The following is an 18,254-nucleotide window of genomic DNA, read 5'->3' as shown; positions in this document are numbered from 1 at the left end:
CACATTTGCCTTGTTTTGATTTTGTTTCTGGTCATTTCAATGACCAGAAGAGAATCATTTCATTTCAGAGGGAGGTTTAACCAGTGTGTTTCCTTAATAGCTCAGCAAACTGGGTTTAGCTGCTTGGCTATTTTCTGTAACCTCCGGAGCAAGGTGTTCTTGTAATAATGTTGCCTGGTAAGCAACATAAATTACTTTAAGAAGCGGCTTATCCTCCTCTAATCTCCTCTTGCCTTAAGATTCTGGCAGTCAAACTGACCTATTTTCCAGAGGTTACCTTTGAAGCTTGTGGAGCTTGTCTTCCATACAATGGGAAGATCTGGGTGTAGCTGAGTTACATCAGGGCAAGCTTAGACCACCTGCTAGATTAACACGCAGCCCTGCACCTCTCCCAGGTGGGAGAGCTTCCCTCATGTCTCACAACAGCACACAAATATGTTCACGTGTATTGAGATTATAAAGGTTTGACTCTCCTGACAGAATGAAGTGGGACCAATGACAAGCTGAAACACTTCAGCATTCTCCATTCGTCCCCATTAACCATCAGGGGATGTAAATAGTTTGAACACCCAGACATCTGCACAGAGATTTTTCCATTTGTCTCCTTTTAGTTTAGTTGAGTAACTCCAATTTTACTGTACATAAGAATCAGTAAATTGTGTTCCATGCCTACTGTACACTGTAGGTAATTTAAAGGTTTGTCAAGGGTAAGCTTTGCTCTAATCAATTTTTGCTTTGGGTGTTGACTTTAAAACTTTATTTCCACATATGCCAGTACTCTAGGATGTGATATTAGGGTGTTCAAGTAGTTTCAGCTTTCTTACCCACTGAGCAATAAAAAATGAGTTCATCTGTATTTATTCTAGATTTTATGGTTGTAAAATGAATGGAATCCACAGAAAATGCCCAGACATCATTTTTGCCATCAGTTAGGGTGACCAGCTATCCCAGTTTTTCCGGGACTTAGGGGGCCCTTGGGATGTAGGACTTTGCATTTTAAGACCAGGACAGTGCTGACTGAAAAGAACGCACATCCTAAACGTTGAGAATTATGTTTTATTCGGGGACATTACCGAGGACTATAGCCCAGGATACAGTCTCTCAGATATCTGAGGGACTGGTCCAAAGAGGTAAGGGAAGAGCCAGGATATATAGGGATTTTTGCTGAAAAAAAACCCCATGTAGTTGAACGTCAAAAGATGTTCGTGAAAAACAGACATCTCAAGTTAATGATTTTAGTGTTTTTCTGTGTATGGGAAGATGCAAGAGTCTGGGCTCATTGAAATTATTCCTTAGATATGCATCTTAACTACCTAGGGCCAGTATCCTGTTTTTGTTCATCCTGAATTCCCCTCAGGGTGCACCGTCTGGGTCTCAGTGGCTGATGGCTTGATGGTCTGGAAACGTTTGTTGTTCACTGGAATAAGCAGGCAACATTTGTTGTTTACTGAAATGACAGGCAACATTGTTTTTGTCCACAACAGTCTCAGGCAAACTGAGATGAGTTGGTTGCCCTACCTTTAGTCTTAAACTTGTTCCCCATCAGAGCTGTTGTCAAGAGTATTAACAAGTATCCAGATAAAGTAGGGAATGAGAAAGATGCAAAAGGTGTAAAAAATCACTGTCTGCTACATTTGCAGTCAGATGACTTGACAGGGAGTGTAGACATAAAGTGGAGCATCTGACCCTGGGACAAAGAAGTATAGAAATTGGTTGAGTTCAAGCTGCTACCCCTATGCCTTTTAATGCAGACAATCTACTGATAAACCCAAACCTCGTTTCCCACAAAGCCATAGCAGGATTATAAAAACAAAAATTGTTCCATCTAGAAGGGAGTTGAAATACCATCTAGACAGTGGTTCTTTAATCGAGGTCCCTGGACCAGCCATGACAGCATCACCCGGGAACTTGTTAGAGATGCAAATTCTCAGGCCCCACCCCAGACCTACTGAATCTGAAACTCTGGAGGTGGGCTCAGCAATCTGTTTCTTAACAAGCTCTCCAAGGGATTCTGACGAACATTCAAGTTTGAGAACCACTGCTATCAACTGAGTTTATAGATGAGAACGTTGAGGGTAAGGAGAGGAACAGCTAACACATGGTCACACAGAGGGTTTACAGTGGGACCCAGAAGGAAGAGAACAGAGTCTCAGTTCCGACTGCTACCCAGGAATGCTTCCCCCATAGAATGTATTAGCTTCACTCCCCTGCCGAGGCCATTCCTTCAAACCCAGTTCTCCAGTAAGGTTTAGAAGCCCCATGTGCACAGGTTTCCAGTGACTCAGAATGCTCTACTGCCTTTTGTTTTCAAGAAAGGATTAAAAATACACTCCTGCTGTGCCCCCTTCCTCCCTCGCAACTCCTGCCTGTGTTTGTGTGGCTCTGGGGATTTGGGATCCACACAGCTTTCTCCTACCTACTTAAAATGCCTTCCAGTCTCAGATTATGTCAGCATTGACTTTGCCATCCACTGTGGTCTAAGACATCTAGGACATATACTAACAAGCTATTACAATTGGGAAAAAAGAAAAGTGGGGTTGGCGAATAAAGCACCTAGTACAGACCATCATTACGTAAGTGTAATGCTTTGTGTTTTTTGTCCAGCATTTCCATGAGGAGCTTGCCCTGCAGATGGTGGTCAGCACTGGAATGGTGAAAGAAACAGTCTTCAAGTACTCCTGGTTCTTCTTTGAGCTTCTGGTGAGATTCTTGCATGTTTATATCTGTGCTCGGTAGGGCACGAAAAGCAGACAGGCAGTGAGGTTTCCCATAGTAGGAACTGACATCTTATCTACTGAGTTGCTCCTGCAGAAAACCTGGGATCATTTCTTCAGTTTTAACTCTCCCTCACCCCTCCATCCATCTTCCACCAAATCTTACTGATTCCACCTTGAAAATCTACTTCCACCTGCCGCTTCTCACCAATCTTCACCGCTCCCCGCCTAGTCAAGCTGCCGTCATGTCTGCAATCGCTTCCTCTTTGCCCGCCTGCATTCACTTGTGCCCTCTGCCCATCCAATCTGCACAGGGCAACTCAAAATTAAGCAGATAACGACACTCCCCTCTTTAAAACCTTTCAGTGATTTTCAGTGTACTGGAAATAAAGCACACATTTTTCTCATGGCCTAAAAAGCCCTTGGATGATTCTGTTTCCCTTCATCTCTAACCTTATCTTAGGCCCTATTCCCCCCCTCATTCAGCCACATTGTTTCCAGTTTGGTCCTTTGAAGATGCTGAGACCTTTTCAGCCTCAGAGCCTTCTTAAGATTCTTTCCCCTGTCCGTACCTTTCATGCCCCCCACATACATACACACTTTGGGAGTTCTTCTCTTTAGGTTTCAGCTTTAATGTCACCACTTCTGAGAGGCCTTTTCTGACCACCTTATACCATAATATGTCTTCCACTCTATTCCTCTCCTTTTAAACACCCTCTTTATTTCCTTCCTAGCACTTATCACAATTTGTAATTGTTTTTCTCTCTTGCCTGTTGGATTTCTAGGATTGAGGTCTGTCTTCTTCATTATCTTATCTCTAGCCCCAGAACATGGCTTGGCATCGTACAAGCACCAACTAATATTTGTTGGGGGGAAAAATGAAACTTGTAAATCTGTTTACCTGCAACTTCTATCTGTTCTCTAACAGAAAAGTAAAAGGTACAGCATAGTCTTTAATTTCAAAATAAAGAGAATAATAGTAATACCTATTTTATGCTAGAAGTGAAAGGATTTTGCCATAAAGCCACTAGAATAAGCATTTTGTCAATGTTGATAAATTGAGATGCATTGTGAAATGAGGTTAAATGAAAAAGGTATGAAAGCACAGACACTAACTACATAAAAGTGCACATACGAACAATCCAGAGGATAAAGAGTGGGTTGAGATTTAGCGATAGAGTTAGCTTTGTATTGACTGGGTTCTTTCCTCTGTGACACTGTTAAAGGGGATAATTTTTTTTTTGAGAGAGATGGTAGGATTTTCACCTGAGCTCTAGTTTATCTATTTAAGTTCAAGCCCAAGTAAAAGAGAACAATACTGAACAATAAGACATAGAGGACAAGAGGGTCAAAGGAAACAAAAATAAAACCTACATTGGGGAGGAAATGGGAAGTAGTGTGCAACAGAGTTAAAAAGAAGTGAGGCCCAGGCCACAGAAGCACATCCAGGATGCAAATCCCTTAGAGTTTCACCAAGTTCCCACCCCTCGTTTGAGAAAGGTATTGCTAGCGAGATGTCTTTTCCAAACACAATCCCAGATGCCTGCAGCAGAACCACCTAGGGTGCTGCTTAGTGAGAATAAAGCAGATCTGGAGCCCCTCCCTAGAATACTGAGTGCAGTGAGGAGGGGGAAGCCGGCAGTGCCTGAACCTGTCTGCCCAGGTGCCTTCCAAGCATGCTGAAGATCTGCTAGTCCACACCACCTCTGCTCTGTGAGGCCCGAACAGAGCTAGGGGTCTCTACATGCAGCCAGCACCAGGAGTTTGCATTCTAAAAGCCAAGCTGCTTCAGGTGGGTGGCTGCAGCTCACAAGTCTTGGAGCAACCGCATTAGCAGTGAGACATGAGCTTTGCAATCTGGCAGGAAGAGGCTGGCCATAAACTCTGTCTTGAGGCAAGAGAAGGATCAAAACCACCACTGTGTGCCCAGTACATCCTGTTTCTATGTACCCATCCTACCACCATCAAGTTTCTCCATAAAGAAGATTGACTCAGGTGGTAATCCATCTATAGATAATTCATACAAATAATCTTCAACTGAGTTGATCTGCCATATTGCAAATTTTAAAAGACATGACGCAAAAACTCACTTTGACATTGTGGAATCTCTTAGAAGAGAGTCCCAAAGGAAAGCAGTATCTCAGTTCAAAGATGTTTCATGTCGTTTACTCACACACCTGCACACATTTGCACACACTTCACCTAATCATTCTTAGATCTTATTTAGTAGCTATGTATTATAAGCTCTATCGTGAGCAGTTATCCCTGGTGCAAACACAGGACCCTGAGGCTAAGTAGGGGTTTGTCCAGCCCTCTCAGCCAGGGAGGGGCAGGGCCTCAGTTCCGCAATGCTCTAGTTCAAATTCTGTTCCTCTGCCATTTTGCTTCTCCTTGGAAGCTTAAAGTTACAAAACATTTTCTTAGCCTAACGTATTAACAACATGCGAAACCTTTGTATTCCAAAGTCAACTTTAATGGAGTGCTGCAATCACTATCCCATTCTCAGTCGGCATGAACTCAGCATTGCTAGCCCTAAATGGCTCCTCGTGGCATCTTAGAGCTCTCTTTCAAAGGCAAGTTTGCATTCTCTGCAAATGTAATGATACTCTGTGCTTCATATAATACCAATGACAGCTGGCATCCCCAAGGAAGGGAAAATAATAACACCTAAAATGTGTTGAGCATCTATATACATGCTAGGTGCCCTTGTAAGCAATGTAAGCATCATCTGGTTGAATCCTCAGACGACCCTCAGGCCGGAGCTTTCCATCATCCCCAGTTTACAGATGGGGTTGGAGGAAGGGTGGAGGCCGTAAGGAGAAGTCTCCAGGTCCGCCAAAGATTTCATCAGTACCACTTCAGTGCCCCTAACTGCAGGGATCTGAGAGCCATGGAACAGGTGAAAATTGCTTTTGATCTTGCACATTTATTTACTAGGACTCAGTAGGCTCAGGGAAGAAAGCAAAAGCTAAAGCTGATAGCCCTCCTTCCTCTAGGAGTCCTTTCTGGTAAACAGATGCAGAAGCTGGAAAGAAAGTCCTACTGATACGAGTGCTTGGAGGGGGTTGGTCAACATGCAGATCACCCAGGATACTGACTACTCAGTCGCCCAGGGCTCTGCAGGTTATAACTAAGTCTGTCAGGGTCCTCGCAGGACAGTGTTGGCGTTGCTCAAAAGGGTTAACTGAAAAGCATTTATCAAAGGGACTTTGCCCAGGGTATGTGCCAGGTTACAGAAGCAGATAAGGGTTGGTGAGGCACCCTGGGAGCAGGAGGTGCTGGAAGCCTTTCTCTCTCCTAGCTCTAAAGAAGCAAGGGTATGGAATAGTGTAACTGGGGGCAAGAGAAAGCTGAGGCAGAGAAGAGGGTCCACGTGACAAGGAGCTGGCATCTTAGAGAAACACTGCCACTGCCAGAAGCACGCTGCATAGGGATGAGGGCAGTGGAGTGGATGTGTACCTGGACCACTCTTCTCCCGCCCACTGGTCCCCTGATGGTGCCTCCCATTGGCCAGGTCCAACCAGAAGCCTAAGTTCAAGGAGTCCTGAATGATGGATATCAGAGATAGATGGAGAAGGGCAAGAAAGGGAGCTGGAGTTTGCATTTGGAGGCGAATGGAAACTATCAGCCCCAGCCAGAACTTTGCAAGGAAACTGATCTTGGACCCAGACAGGACGCCCAGTCCTCCACACATTGCTTTTGCATTTGCCTTACAGATGCCTAAGAAGTTGTTTCAAAACCCAAACAGTTTTTTTCCCAAGAAGCTTGAGGAGAAAGGAACTACAGCCTCCTTGGGCTTAGCCAACAACCTGGGCAATTCAACACCCTTTAGTTGTATTAATGCCCACGTGCTAATGAACGACCACTTTGGCATCAGAGCTGTTGAACACAATCCTTGGGCAGATTTCACACTTGCTAATGAATAAATCCCCATGCTTCTAGAAACTGCTGAGCCAGACTTTGGGGATCCAGAGGTAAATGGTGACCCAGTTTACCCAGGACATGAAGTTCTACACCAAGGGGTTCTTGGTATCCCAGCTTTGAATGGGTCACAGAGGCCAATATGGAGGAAAATATTTTCCTGCCTTATCCCACCCTACAAATAACGGACCAAGTCTCCACTACTATTTCTACTGGGTGTTCCTCTCTTGAGATGCAAAGAACATAGTAGTTGGCAAGTAGCTGACAGTCTGGCAAGAGGCCAATAGTTGGAAGTATGGTATTGTGAGGATTATCTATTTGTTTGTAGGATGGCCAAAATCAGCAGGCAGGAGCCGAACACAACAGTGAGTTCTAAAAGCCTGGTGCTGGGGTGGGTTAGGCAGCAGGGAATCAGGAGCAGGTAGCTCTAAACAAAGGGGCCTCGTCTTCCTCCGTCCTTTGTTAGGATCATAGTGAGAGAGGCGTTTTGTCAGACAAATACTGGGTCCAGTTCCCACCTCTCATTCAGGTCTTCCATCAAGTACATGTGACTCTGTGGGGTACAGACACTTTAGTGTGTCCTGAGCCAAGAAGGACTCTACTGTGAAGAGAAACTGTGGTTCTTACCCTGGGCTTCAGGATTTTATGTTCTTAGGTCTTCCCCAAACTGGCTGTGGCATTATCTGAACACAGAAAACACATTTACCTATCTGTATGTTTTCACTTCTTAATTTACCTCTTCTGTGTTTTGTTTTGTTTTTGTTAATCTCTGTTTATCTCAGTGCTAAAAATATTGCCACCCCTGCATTCTTAGAAACAGAAATCCGCTGTTAGCGCTATTGGGAGTGCAAGTCATTTTCCCATACACTGTCTTTGTCCTCTCTTCTTCCAGCCCTGACCTAGTGGGTCACCTTCAAGCCAGTGTGGGTGGTTTAAGTTCCAGGGCCATTTCTTTATGCAGTGACTCTCAGACTAGTGTGGACATGTTTATGGAAGGGGTAGGCACCTGACCACAGCCGCTCCCAGCCTTTCCCATCAGACTGTTCCCAATAGCTCTGAGCAGCTTCCAACAAGACGCAACCTCAGGCTGTATCAAAAGGGGGTGTATTGACCCACGATCTCCTGGCCCAGGAAGAAGTCCAAAAAATAAGCATGATTTTGGCTTAAAATTGTGGTAGGCATTGAGCTGGTATTGCACTAGTCATAATATAGACAATCTCTGCTTGATATATAGGTTTTTATTTAAACTACATATACATTAAATATGTATTTTAAATATATAATTATATAAGATAAATGTATACATATATATGTATATTTAGCAAGCTAGTCGTATAAAACTCTGAACATAATTTCTCCTAGAGGTAATGTTCCAAGCAGTGGTTAAGTTTCCAGCTAGCGTACTGTAGAATTGTTTCTGGAAAAACTGTTCTCCTGATCAAGTGGAAACTTGACATAAGAGGACCATTTCTCTCTTGTTCTCCTTACTGTAGTTTCAGAGGCAGAAATTACTTCAGTTCACATCAAAAACAGTCTCATAAACAGTTCCACTTTCTGGACTGTGTTGTGTGCCATGATAGGGTGGTGCCTCAGTGGCCGTAGGGGCCCAGTCTAGGTCTGCCTTCCCAGTTGAGAGAAGGGGGGTCTTGTGACACCGCAGCTAAAGAATTAAGCTCCCTGGCTTTGTCAGCAGCAAGAAGGGAGCCCCTTGACTTGGGGTCAAGAAGGGGGCACCCTTCCCATCTCCTGCCACCATGGTAACCATCCGGGTGTCAGGAGCATTTTTCAGATCAGAGCCTGCTTGGGCAACCACCAGCACAGATAGAGTGTTAGAAAGTCCATTGTTAATGAGCTTTTCTTCCAGGCTTTTCCCCTTTTCCACAGTGTACAAGCAGGTCACCAGTTTCCACATTGACATTTCCCCTATCTTCTCTGCAGGTGAAAAGCATGGCCCAGTATGTACATAACATGGACAAACGGGACAATTTTCGGAGGACTCGTTTTTCTGACCGTTTCAAAGATGACATAACTACTATTGTTAATGTGGTCACCTCGGAGATTGCAGCCCTTTTAGTGAAACCTCAGAGGGTAACTGTGTCATTTTACTCTTTACTTTCTGAAATTTTTTACCTTGGGCATATGTTATTTTCATAATCAAAGAAAAATAAGCATCATCTTAAAACAGTAATTAAAATGTAACTAACATACTGCATGACAACTAAATGCAGTATGTTATACTGGACAGGACCCTGGGGTGGGGCTGGGGACTGCTAGCAAGAAATTACAATATGGAATTGCAATAGTTTAAATTATTGTATCAATGTAGCTATGAGAGATAATATTCTTATTCTTAGGAAATATACCCTGAAGTATTATGAGGTAAATGAGCATGATATTTGCAACCTACTCTCAAATAGTTCAGAAAAAAAATTGTATATGCAGAGAGAATGATAAAGCAAATGTAGCAAAATGTCGAGTATTGATGCATCTAGTTAAAGGAGTTCTTTTTACTATTCTTGCACCTTTTCCTTAAGTTTGAAATTATTTCAAAGTAGAAAGTAAAAAAGTATGTAAAATGAAATAAAACAAAATTCTAAAATTTGAAGCAGAATTTAAAATTCTATAAAATTTGAAGCAGCAGTGATCATTATTAATACCTTTATCATTATGAAGAATTTGTATGCCACCATACAAATACTCAGGAGAAGTATTTGTATGGTAGCATACAAATACTACAGGCAGCATACTTCTCCTGTACTCAGGAGAAGAAATTTCCATTTGGTTATTTCTTATGGCAAACTTTGTGAGAGCGGCAATGGTGTCTCCATTTTGGCAGGCATGAAAAATGAGGCACAGTGAGGTTGATAAATTTTCCAAAAGTCACACAGCTAGCAGCAAAGTCAATACTGAAGATTCCAAGCCCATAATATTCAGTTTCTTAAGGAGCGGTCCATGTGGAGGTTGCTGAAAGCATGAGGACTTGCCACTCCATGGTAACTGTGGAAACTACCAAGTCTCCATCCATGCCAGTGGCTGGTCAGCTTGGCCTGAATTTGCAAACTGTACATGATAACAAGAGGAAAATATTTTAAAATCATATTTTCAATAGTGTCAGAGCAAATTGATTTATAATTCTGAGAATAAAGGACATAAACATGAAAAAGTGAAGCCCCAATTGCTCTGAAGTGTTGTGAAAATCCCTCATAAATATGAGCACTGAGAAGTAATACAAGCAAAACCACAGCCTCAATTCATGCAAGAGTTTACCATGTATGACTCTGACCTCTCTTAGGCTGGGAATGCTGTCTAATTGGAGAAAAAAAAAATCCTTAAGTAAAAACTGGTTCTTTTATCCTGATTAGATTTTCTGCAACAGTCCTTACAAATTAAGAATCTATCTCATTGAAGATAGTGAATGCATTTCAAGTTACTTTTGCCAAAACAATAGTTACCAGAATTGAATAAATTATAGTAGAGCAATATAAAGAAATATAAGAAATATGAGAAACCAGAATGTGGGAAAATGTTCATAGTATAATGTTGAATGAATAAATTCAGGACCCTGTTGTAGATAGAGAATGAGCTCAATTCTATACAAATAAATATGCACGTAGGAAAAAAAGCCTAGAAGGAAATGTATCTAAATATTAACAGTAGATAAGGAATTACTTCATTCAACACTCATGGCATCAATTAAGTTCTAAATTATATTTGCTATAGTTTTGCAGGGTTACCTGCTTTGCTCAGTATCTTCCAGAGGGACACTGGCTAAAAACATAGGACCTACCTCTCCCAACTTTCCCATCAGAGACCTGGGAGTTTATGACCAGGGTTTACCACCAAATGATGTGGGTGTTTATGTTTGTTTTTAAGGAAATTGAACAGGCGGAAAAGGTCAACATCAGCCTGGCTTTCTTCTTGTATGACCTCCTCTCACTCATGGATCGTGGCTTTGTGTTTAACCTCATCAAACATTATTGCAACCAGGTGAGTGTTCTCTCAGACCCAGCCCTGTTGTTCTGGTTCCTTCCCATCTGATGTGATGCTCATTGCCATGGCATGCTCTTTTGTTCATTGCCAAGTTAGACAACTTGACTCTTGTACATTCTGGGTTTTGCGGTATATTCTTCAGGTCATTTGTTTTGTGTCATGGACGTCTGTAGACACACTGGTTTGTGTGGATTTCTGAAGCATTTACCAACCCAGCACGGAAGAGCCAACAAGTTAATCTATGGGAATTGAAATTTGTTAGTGATATGAGCTGCTTTCTTCAATTTAACATTTAACAGAAATTACATGACTGTAGCATTCAGTCTTTGACCAGGTATAGAATTGAAAATATGAGGTCTTTTTTCTCATATCAGGGTAATTAATTAATTGTAGTTGTGAAATTCTGACATTAAAGAACCCTGGTAAAATCAAAGAGACTGAATTTGACCTGGCACGAAGCAAATACTGTCCTCTGGTGTATCTGTAGAGGATTATTTCCAAGACCCCTCCCCAGCTCCCCCAAGGATACCAAAATTCATGGATTCTCAAGTCCCTTCTATAAAATAGCATAGTGTTTGCAAATAATTTACACACATCCTCCCACATACTTTAAATCATCTCTGGATTACTTATAATATCAAGTATAATATAAATGCTATATAACTAGTTGCCAGTACAAATTCAAGGTTTGCTTTTTGGAATTTTCTGGAATTTTTTTTTCTGAATATTTTTCAATCCTCAGTTGGTTGTACCCATGGATACAGAAACTGTGGATACAGAGGGCCGACCGTATTTTATAATCCAGGAGCATCTTATCAGTGCCCCAGATTTTTCAAATGGAATTCTTCTTTTGTTCTCTATCCTCCTCAAACTATCCCAACAATAGAAATGTAAGTAGCAGTTATTATTGCTGCTGCTCCTTTCCTTCCATATTCCTACTTTAGGACCACCACCACTGTCCTTGCCACTAACATCACTACCCGCCACCACTGTCTTCACTGCCACCAGTATCACCACCCACCACCTCCACCATCACCATCACTGTCACCACCCCTGGTTTCTTCCACCCCTGGACAAAGCACTGTGTTAAGCACTTTATAGAAATTGTATCATTTGATCCTTGCAAGGTGTCATTGTCAACATTTTGCAGATTATAAGACTGAAATTTAGAGGAGTTATGTCACTTCTCCAGGGAAGAAAGAGCCATGGCTACCTAACTCGAGGTACAGTAGGTTAATTACTCTGTACCTTAGATAAGTCATTAAATTTCTATGGGTCTCATTTCCTCATCTGTAAAATAACAGGATCTCCTCTCCCCACTAAAAAGACCATGACTATTCTAAAGAGACTCCTAATATGGAAGATGACTTATAAAAAGCGAATCCTAAGGAAACATCAGAAGTCCCAGAGCACCAACATCTTGTGCAGCCTGACCTCCTGACCCTGCATTGATCTTCTGTCCCTATCCCACCAGATTGGAGTGGTGGAGGAATGTGCCATTTCTCTTTGCCATCCCTCTCAGGTGTTTAGGATGGCAGGTCACTGGATGAATTGCAAATATAAATTAATATGTTTTTCAAAACTTGAAGTTGAATATATGGAAAGGAGATACTGGAACACCACTATAAGCCCAGGGTTAGCCTCTGTTAAAGAAAAAATTTATCCATGACACGTGGTAAACTGTAAGGCAGACTTTATTCAGGACCATCGTGATAGGTGTAGGGACCACTGCACCACAGTTTTACAGTAGGGGAGAGAGATTGTGTTCAACTCTGAATACAACAGGAAAAATGCCAATTTATAGCCAAGGAACAGGGTAGGAATAGTCAGTGGATGAAAAATTACTAAGAGGAAACATCAGGGGTAAACGAAGAATTCTGGCCAAACTAACCTAACAGGATTTTGCTGAAGGCAGGCCAGGTGATCATATACCACCTGGGGGATGGTGAGGGATGAGGAATTTGGTCAGATCTCAAGAGTGATCAGATATCAAGGGTGAGGGATTCTGGCTAAACTGACTTAGCAAGATCCTTGTGAAAACTGGGCCACCGAGGCTACTGCTTTGGGTCCTGACCTTTGCAAAGGATGTTTTGGGGACTGCACTTTACTCTTTGCTAAACATTGCTAAAATTATTTTTGAAATTTCTGTCTTCATGGAAGTTTCAAGGGACCTATGAAAGATGGCCACAATGTGGTCTTCTTTCAAATGCAAATATCTTGTGCTTTCAGAGAAAATATAAACAGACCAATCACAAGCACTGAAATTGAAACTGTGATTAGAAATCTTCCAACAAACAAAAGCCCAGGACCAGATGGCTTCACAGGCAAATTCTATCAGACATTTAGAGAAGAACTAACACCCCTCCTTCTCAAACTCTTCCAAAATATAGCAGAGAGAGGAACACTCCCAAACTCATTCTACGAGGCCACCGTCACCCTGATACCAAAACCAGACAGAGATGTCACAAAAAAGAAAACTACAGACCAATATAACTGATGAACATAGATGCAAAAGTCCTCAACAAAATTCTAGCAAACAGAATCCAGCAGCACATTAGAAGGATCATACACCATGATCAAGTGCGGTTTATCCCAGGAATGCAAGGATTCTTCACTATACGCAAATCAATCAATGTGATACACCATATTAACAAACTGAAGACTAAAAACCATATGATCATCTCAATAGATGCAGAAAAAGCTTTCGACAAAATTCAACACCCATTTATGATAAAAACCCTCCAGACAGTAGGCATAGAGGGAACTTACCTCAACATAATAAAGGCCATATATGACAAGGTCATATACGACAAACCCACAGCAAACATCATTCTCAATGGTGAAAAACTGAAACGATTTCCACTAAGATCAGGAATAAGACAAGGTTGCCCACTCTCACCACTATTATTCAACATAGTTTTGGAAGTTTTAGCCACAGCAATCAGAGAAGAAAAAGAAATAAAAGGAATCCAAATCGGAAAAGAAGAAGTACAACTGTCACTGTTTGCAGATGACATGATACTATACATAGAGAATCCTAAAGATGCTACCAGAAAACTACAAGAGCTAATCAATGAATTTGGTAAAGTAGCAGGATAGAAAATTAATACACAGAAGTCTCTTGCATTCCTATACACTAATGATGAAAAATCTGAAAGAGAAATTAAGGAAACATTCCCATTTACCATAGCAACAAAATGAATAAAATACCTAGGAATAAACCTACCTAAGGAGACAAAAGACCTGTATGCAGAAAACTATAAGACACTGATGAAAGAAATTATAGATGATACAAACAGATGGAGAGATATACCATGTTCTTGGATTGGAAGAATCAACATTGCAAAAATGACTATACTGCCCAAAGCAATCTACAGATTCAATGCAATCCCTCTCAAACTACCAATGGCATTTTTCACAGAACTAGAACAAAAAATTTCACAATTTGTATGGAAACACAAAAGACCCTGAATAGCCAAAGTAATCTTGAGAAAGAAAAACGTAGCTGTGGGAATCAGGCTCTCTGACTTCAGACTGTACTACAAAGCTACAGTAATCAAGACAGTATGGTACTGGCACAAAAACAGAAATATAGATCAATGGATAGAAACAGGATAGAAAGCCCAGAGATAAACCCACGCACATATGATCATGTTATCTTTGATAAAGGAGGCAAGAATATACAATGGAGAAAAGACAGCCTCTTCAATAAGTTGTGCTGGAAAAACTGGACAGCTACATGTAAAAGAATAAAATTAGAGCACTCTCTAACACCATACACAATAATAAACTCAAAATGGATTAAAGACCTAAATGTAAGGCCAGACACTATAAAACTCTTAGAGGAAAGCATAGACAGAATACTCTATGACATAAATCACAGCAAGATCCTTTTTGACCCAGCTCCTAGAGAAATGGAAATAAAAACAAAAATAAACAAATGGGACCTAATGAAACTTAAAAGCTTTTGCACAGCAAGGGAAACCATAAACAAGACGAAAAGACAACCCTCAGAATGGGAGAAAATATTTGCAAATGAAGCAACTGACAAAGGATTAATCTCCAAAATATACAAGCAGCTTATGCAGCTCAATATCAAAAAAACAAACAACCCAATCCAAAAATGGGCAGAAGACCTAAATAGACATTTCTCCAAAGAAGATACACAGATTGCCAACAAACACATGAAAGGATGCTCAACATCACTAGTCATTAGAGAAATGCAAATCAAAACTACAATGAGGTATCACCTCACACCAGTCAGAATGGCCATCATCAAAAAATCTACAAACAATAAATGCTGGAGAGGGTGTGGAGAAAAGGGAACCCTCTTACACTGTTGGTGGGAATGTAAATTGATACAGCCACTATGGAGAACAGTATGGAGGTTCCTTAAAAAACTAAAAATAGAACTACCATACGACCCAGCAATCCCACTACTGGCAATATACCCTGAGAAAACCATAGTTCAAAAAGATACATGTACCACAATGTTCATTGCAGCTCTGTTTACAATAGCCAGGACATGGAAGCAACCTAAGTGTCCATCAACAGATGAATGGATAAAGAAGATGTGGCACATATATACAATGGGATATTACTCAGCCATAAAAAGAAACGAAATTGAGTTATTTGTAGTGAGGTGGATGGACCTAGAGACTGTCATACAGAGTGGAGTAAGTCAGAAAGAGAAAAACAAATACCGTATACTAACACATATATATGGAATCTAAAAAAAAAAAAGGGTTCTGAAGAACCTAGGGTCAGGACAGAATAAAGACGCAGATGTAGAGAATGGACTTGAGGACACAGGGAGAGGGAAGGGTAAGCTGGGACAAAGTGAGAGAGTGGCATGGACATATATCCACTACCAAATGGAAAACAGATAGCTAGTGGGAAGCAGCCACATAGCACAGGGAGATCAGCTTGGTGCTTTGTGTCCACCTAGAGGGGTGGGATAGGGAGGGTGAGAGGGAGACACAAGAGGGAGGAGACATGGGGATGTATGTATATGTATAGCTGATTCACTTTGTTATACAGCAGAAACTAACACACCATTGTAAAGCAATTATACTCCAATAAAGATGTTAAAAAAAAAAAGAATAATTTAAATAAAACATCTAAAACAGGCTTACTCAAATGTTAAAAAATCTTGTGCTTTCAAATTCTATTAGCTGGCTTGACCCAACAAATTTGTGAGTGGCCATTAAGTGATGGGCGTAAGACCGAGTTCTAATCAGTTCAATTTGCTGGTGTCCCCATTGGTCCAAAATCAGCCAGTAATGCACATTGACAAGAGTACGGGTTCTGGTAAATGTTTTTACACAGAAGTCATATATTCTGTTTATTCTATAATATATAATGGTGTTCATTTTTTTCCAGTAACTGTCTAACTACAGATTCTATAGGCAAAATGCCGTTAACACAATGGCTTTTCCTAAAATGGCTGAAAATATGTGCTCATTTAAATTGTATAGTTTATAAAACTGCTCTTAAAGTGCATGAAGAGGAAGCATGGCCATGTGTAAGGATGAGATGCTTGGTTTCCTGTGCTGCGGCAGCAGAGTATTTATAATGATATATTGAGAGGTAGAAGGTCCATCAAGACCCTCCTTTCCTTACTTTGCCTTAAGAGAAGCTGTCTCTGAGTCACAGCCCATAGGGTCTCCGTCCTTCAGTTGTCAACCTACCTGAGGGAAGCAAGAGATCTATTCCAGACTGTCACCTTTGCCAGCTTTTCATTGCTTATTTCAGGGTTGGTTTGTTCAAGGGAAGATTTTTCCTGGAAACTCTTCCAGCTTTCTCTTTCTTTCTCCTCCACTTCCTCCTCTCCCACTCTGGGGCAAACTCCTTGGCTGTTATGCAGGGACTACATACTTTTCTAAGTAATTTGATGCCTTCATCTAGGGAACAGGTTTGAGAACTTCCCAGGGGGACCTTTAATTAGAAACCACAAAAGAATACTTGTGGCATTGAAGTCATCCAGTCCTATTCCATTAGCTTTGTGTGGGCCCATGTAGGGTCAACTGCTTTCATTTAGTTTCTCAGACACAGTGGGATTTTTGTGAAATTATATTGTGTTACACTGAAGACATACCTCCAGATTATTTTTAACACAGGCTTGCCATGGTATTAGAGATTTGACAAGGGTGGGAATCGCATCCTCATTTCGGACAGCTGTTAGACTAGAATCATTAAAGGGAACAGTAATGGATGAAAATTTACTGGGCCTCCCGGTAATGCAGACTTTGCCATCTGTTGCCCTGTCCCATTCGTTTTTATTCGATTGATTGCCTTAATCTGGGGAGAAAGGATATTTTTGTGTCTGTCAACCTCAACCCCATTCACCTTAAACAACTCTTCTCATTTTTCTTCCCAGCTGTCAGCCAAGCTCAACAACCTTCCAACGCTCATTTCCATGAGGCTAGAGTTCCTGAGAATTCTCTGCAGCCACGAACATTACCTCAATCTGAACCTCTTCTTTATGAATAATGATACTGCCCCAGCGTCTCCCTGCCCCTCCATATCTTCCCAGGTAATCGGCTAACTGAAAAAATTGTTTAAGCTATTTCATTGAAATAGCTTAGCTTAGTCATTTATTCCTGTAAAGATTGGTCTTCTTAATTAGAAGAAAAATTGAGCTATTCAAGCCAGATTAGTTGATCCAGATACACACAAGTATGCTACCCATATTTGTGCCATCTAACTAATCATTTACAAGCTACGTGATTGTTTTCTTCCTGGGTCCAAGGATCCCTGCTGAGGCCAAGTAGAGCAAGGAATCCATATGCACTATGAAAAATGTGTAATTCATAGAAAAGTCACAGATCTTCCTTTGTCTGACAATCATCTTTCCACTCTAGCTTGACAGTCTCCTTTGCTCACTTCCCTTTTCCTAAACCTCAACACCATAAAATTTAAGAAATGGCAGCTTCCTTTATATTGATTCCCAAATGATCTAGTAGTGGTTTTTAACATGGATATTATATCTTTGAACGATCCTAGAACTTTCTGCTGATTCTGCTTTAGAATGGAATTCAGCTCAGGATGATTCCACCTTGAATCATATTCCAGATAATTTAGCTCTTGAAACACTAAAAAGATCTCATTGTAAACTAATCAAATGTTCTGTTTTATAGAGAGTGTATTTCTAACAAGTCTTTTTCTTCATCAGCCCAGAAGAGTAACACTTGTATTAAAATTTAGAGATGAGGCTTTGACTGACATGGCCAATCTTTTTTTGTAGAACAATATTTTGCAGGTTAAGTTTGGTGGGCCCCAGATTCTACAGAATGTTAAGAGGTATTATGCAAATACAGAATTCCAAAGACAAATCCATTTTGAAAACCCTGTGTTAACAGATTTCTTTGCTGTAGTCTCTAACTTGTTCATATAAATTATAAATGCCTGTGGGGTGGGAGAGGAAATGGGAGGCTGTGTATGATAAGCAGTGATTCCCAATATGACTGGACTCTGGAAATCTTTTTTTTTCCTCCATCGATGGTTCGGGGGACTAGTGTCCTCTAGAAAAACTTTAAAGAAATGCTGTTTAATAGTCACATTCCATTTATAGGGAACAAATCAGTAGCTCAGAGCAGCAGGCAAGATTTCTTCTTCTTAGGTTTTCTT

General features: G+C 41.0%; 1 protein-coding gene across 2 annotated transcripts in view; it reads left to right on the top strand.

The window, feature by feature from the left end:
• DOCK8 (dedicator of cytokinesis 8) overlaps positions 1–18,254 on the top strand; it is a 224,329-nt gene that overhangs the window by 151,979 nt on the left and 54,096 nt on the right. For both annotated transcript variants that reach the window (XM_007182233.3, XM_007182234.2), the window contains exons 24-27: positions 2,605–2,700; positions 8,574–8,723; positions 10,509–10,622; positions 17,005–17,160. In XM_007182233.3, the coding sequence (XP_007182295.1) occupies positions 2,605–2,700; positions 8,574–8,723; positions 10,509–10,622; positions 17,005–17,160 (516 nt within the window). The remainder of the gene's footprint in view (positions 1–2,604; positions 2,701–8,573; positions 8,724–10,508; positions 10,623–17,004; positions 17,161–18,254) is intronic.

This window comes from Balaenoptera acutorostrata, chromosome 6 (genome assembly GCF_949987535.1).
Source record: "Balaenoptera acutorostrata chromosome 6, mBalAcu1.1, whole genome shotgun sequence".
Classification (NCBI taxonomy): Eukaryota; Metazoa; Chordata; class Mammalia; order Artiodactyla; family Balaenopteridae; genus Balaenoptera; species Balaenoptera acutorostrata.
This window is presented reverse-complemented; position numbering and strand designations above follow the sequence as displayed.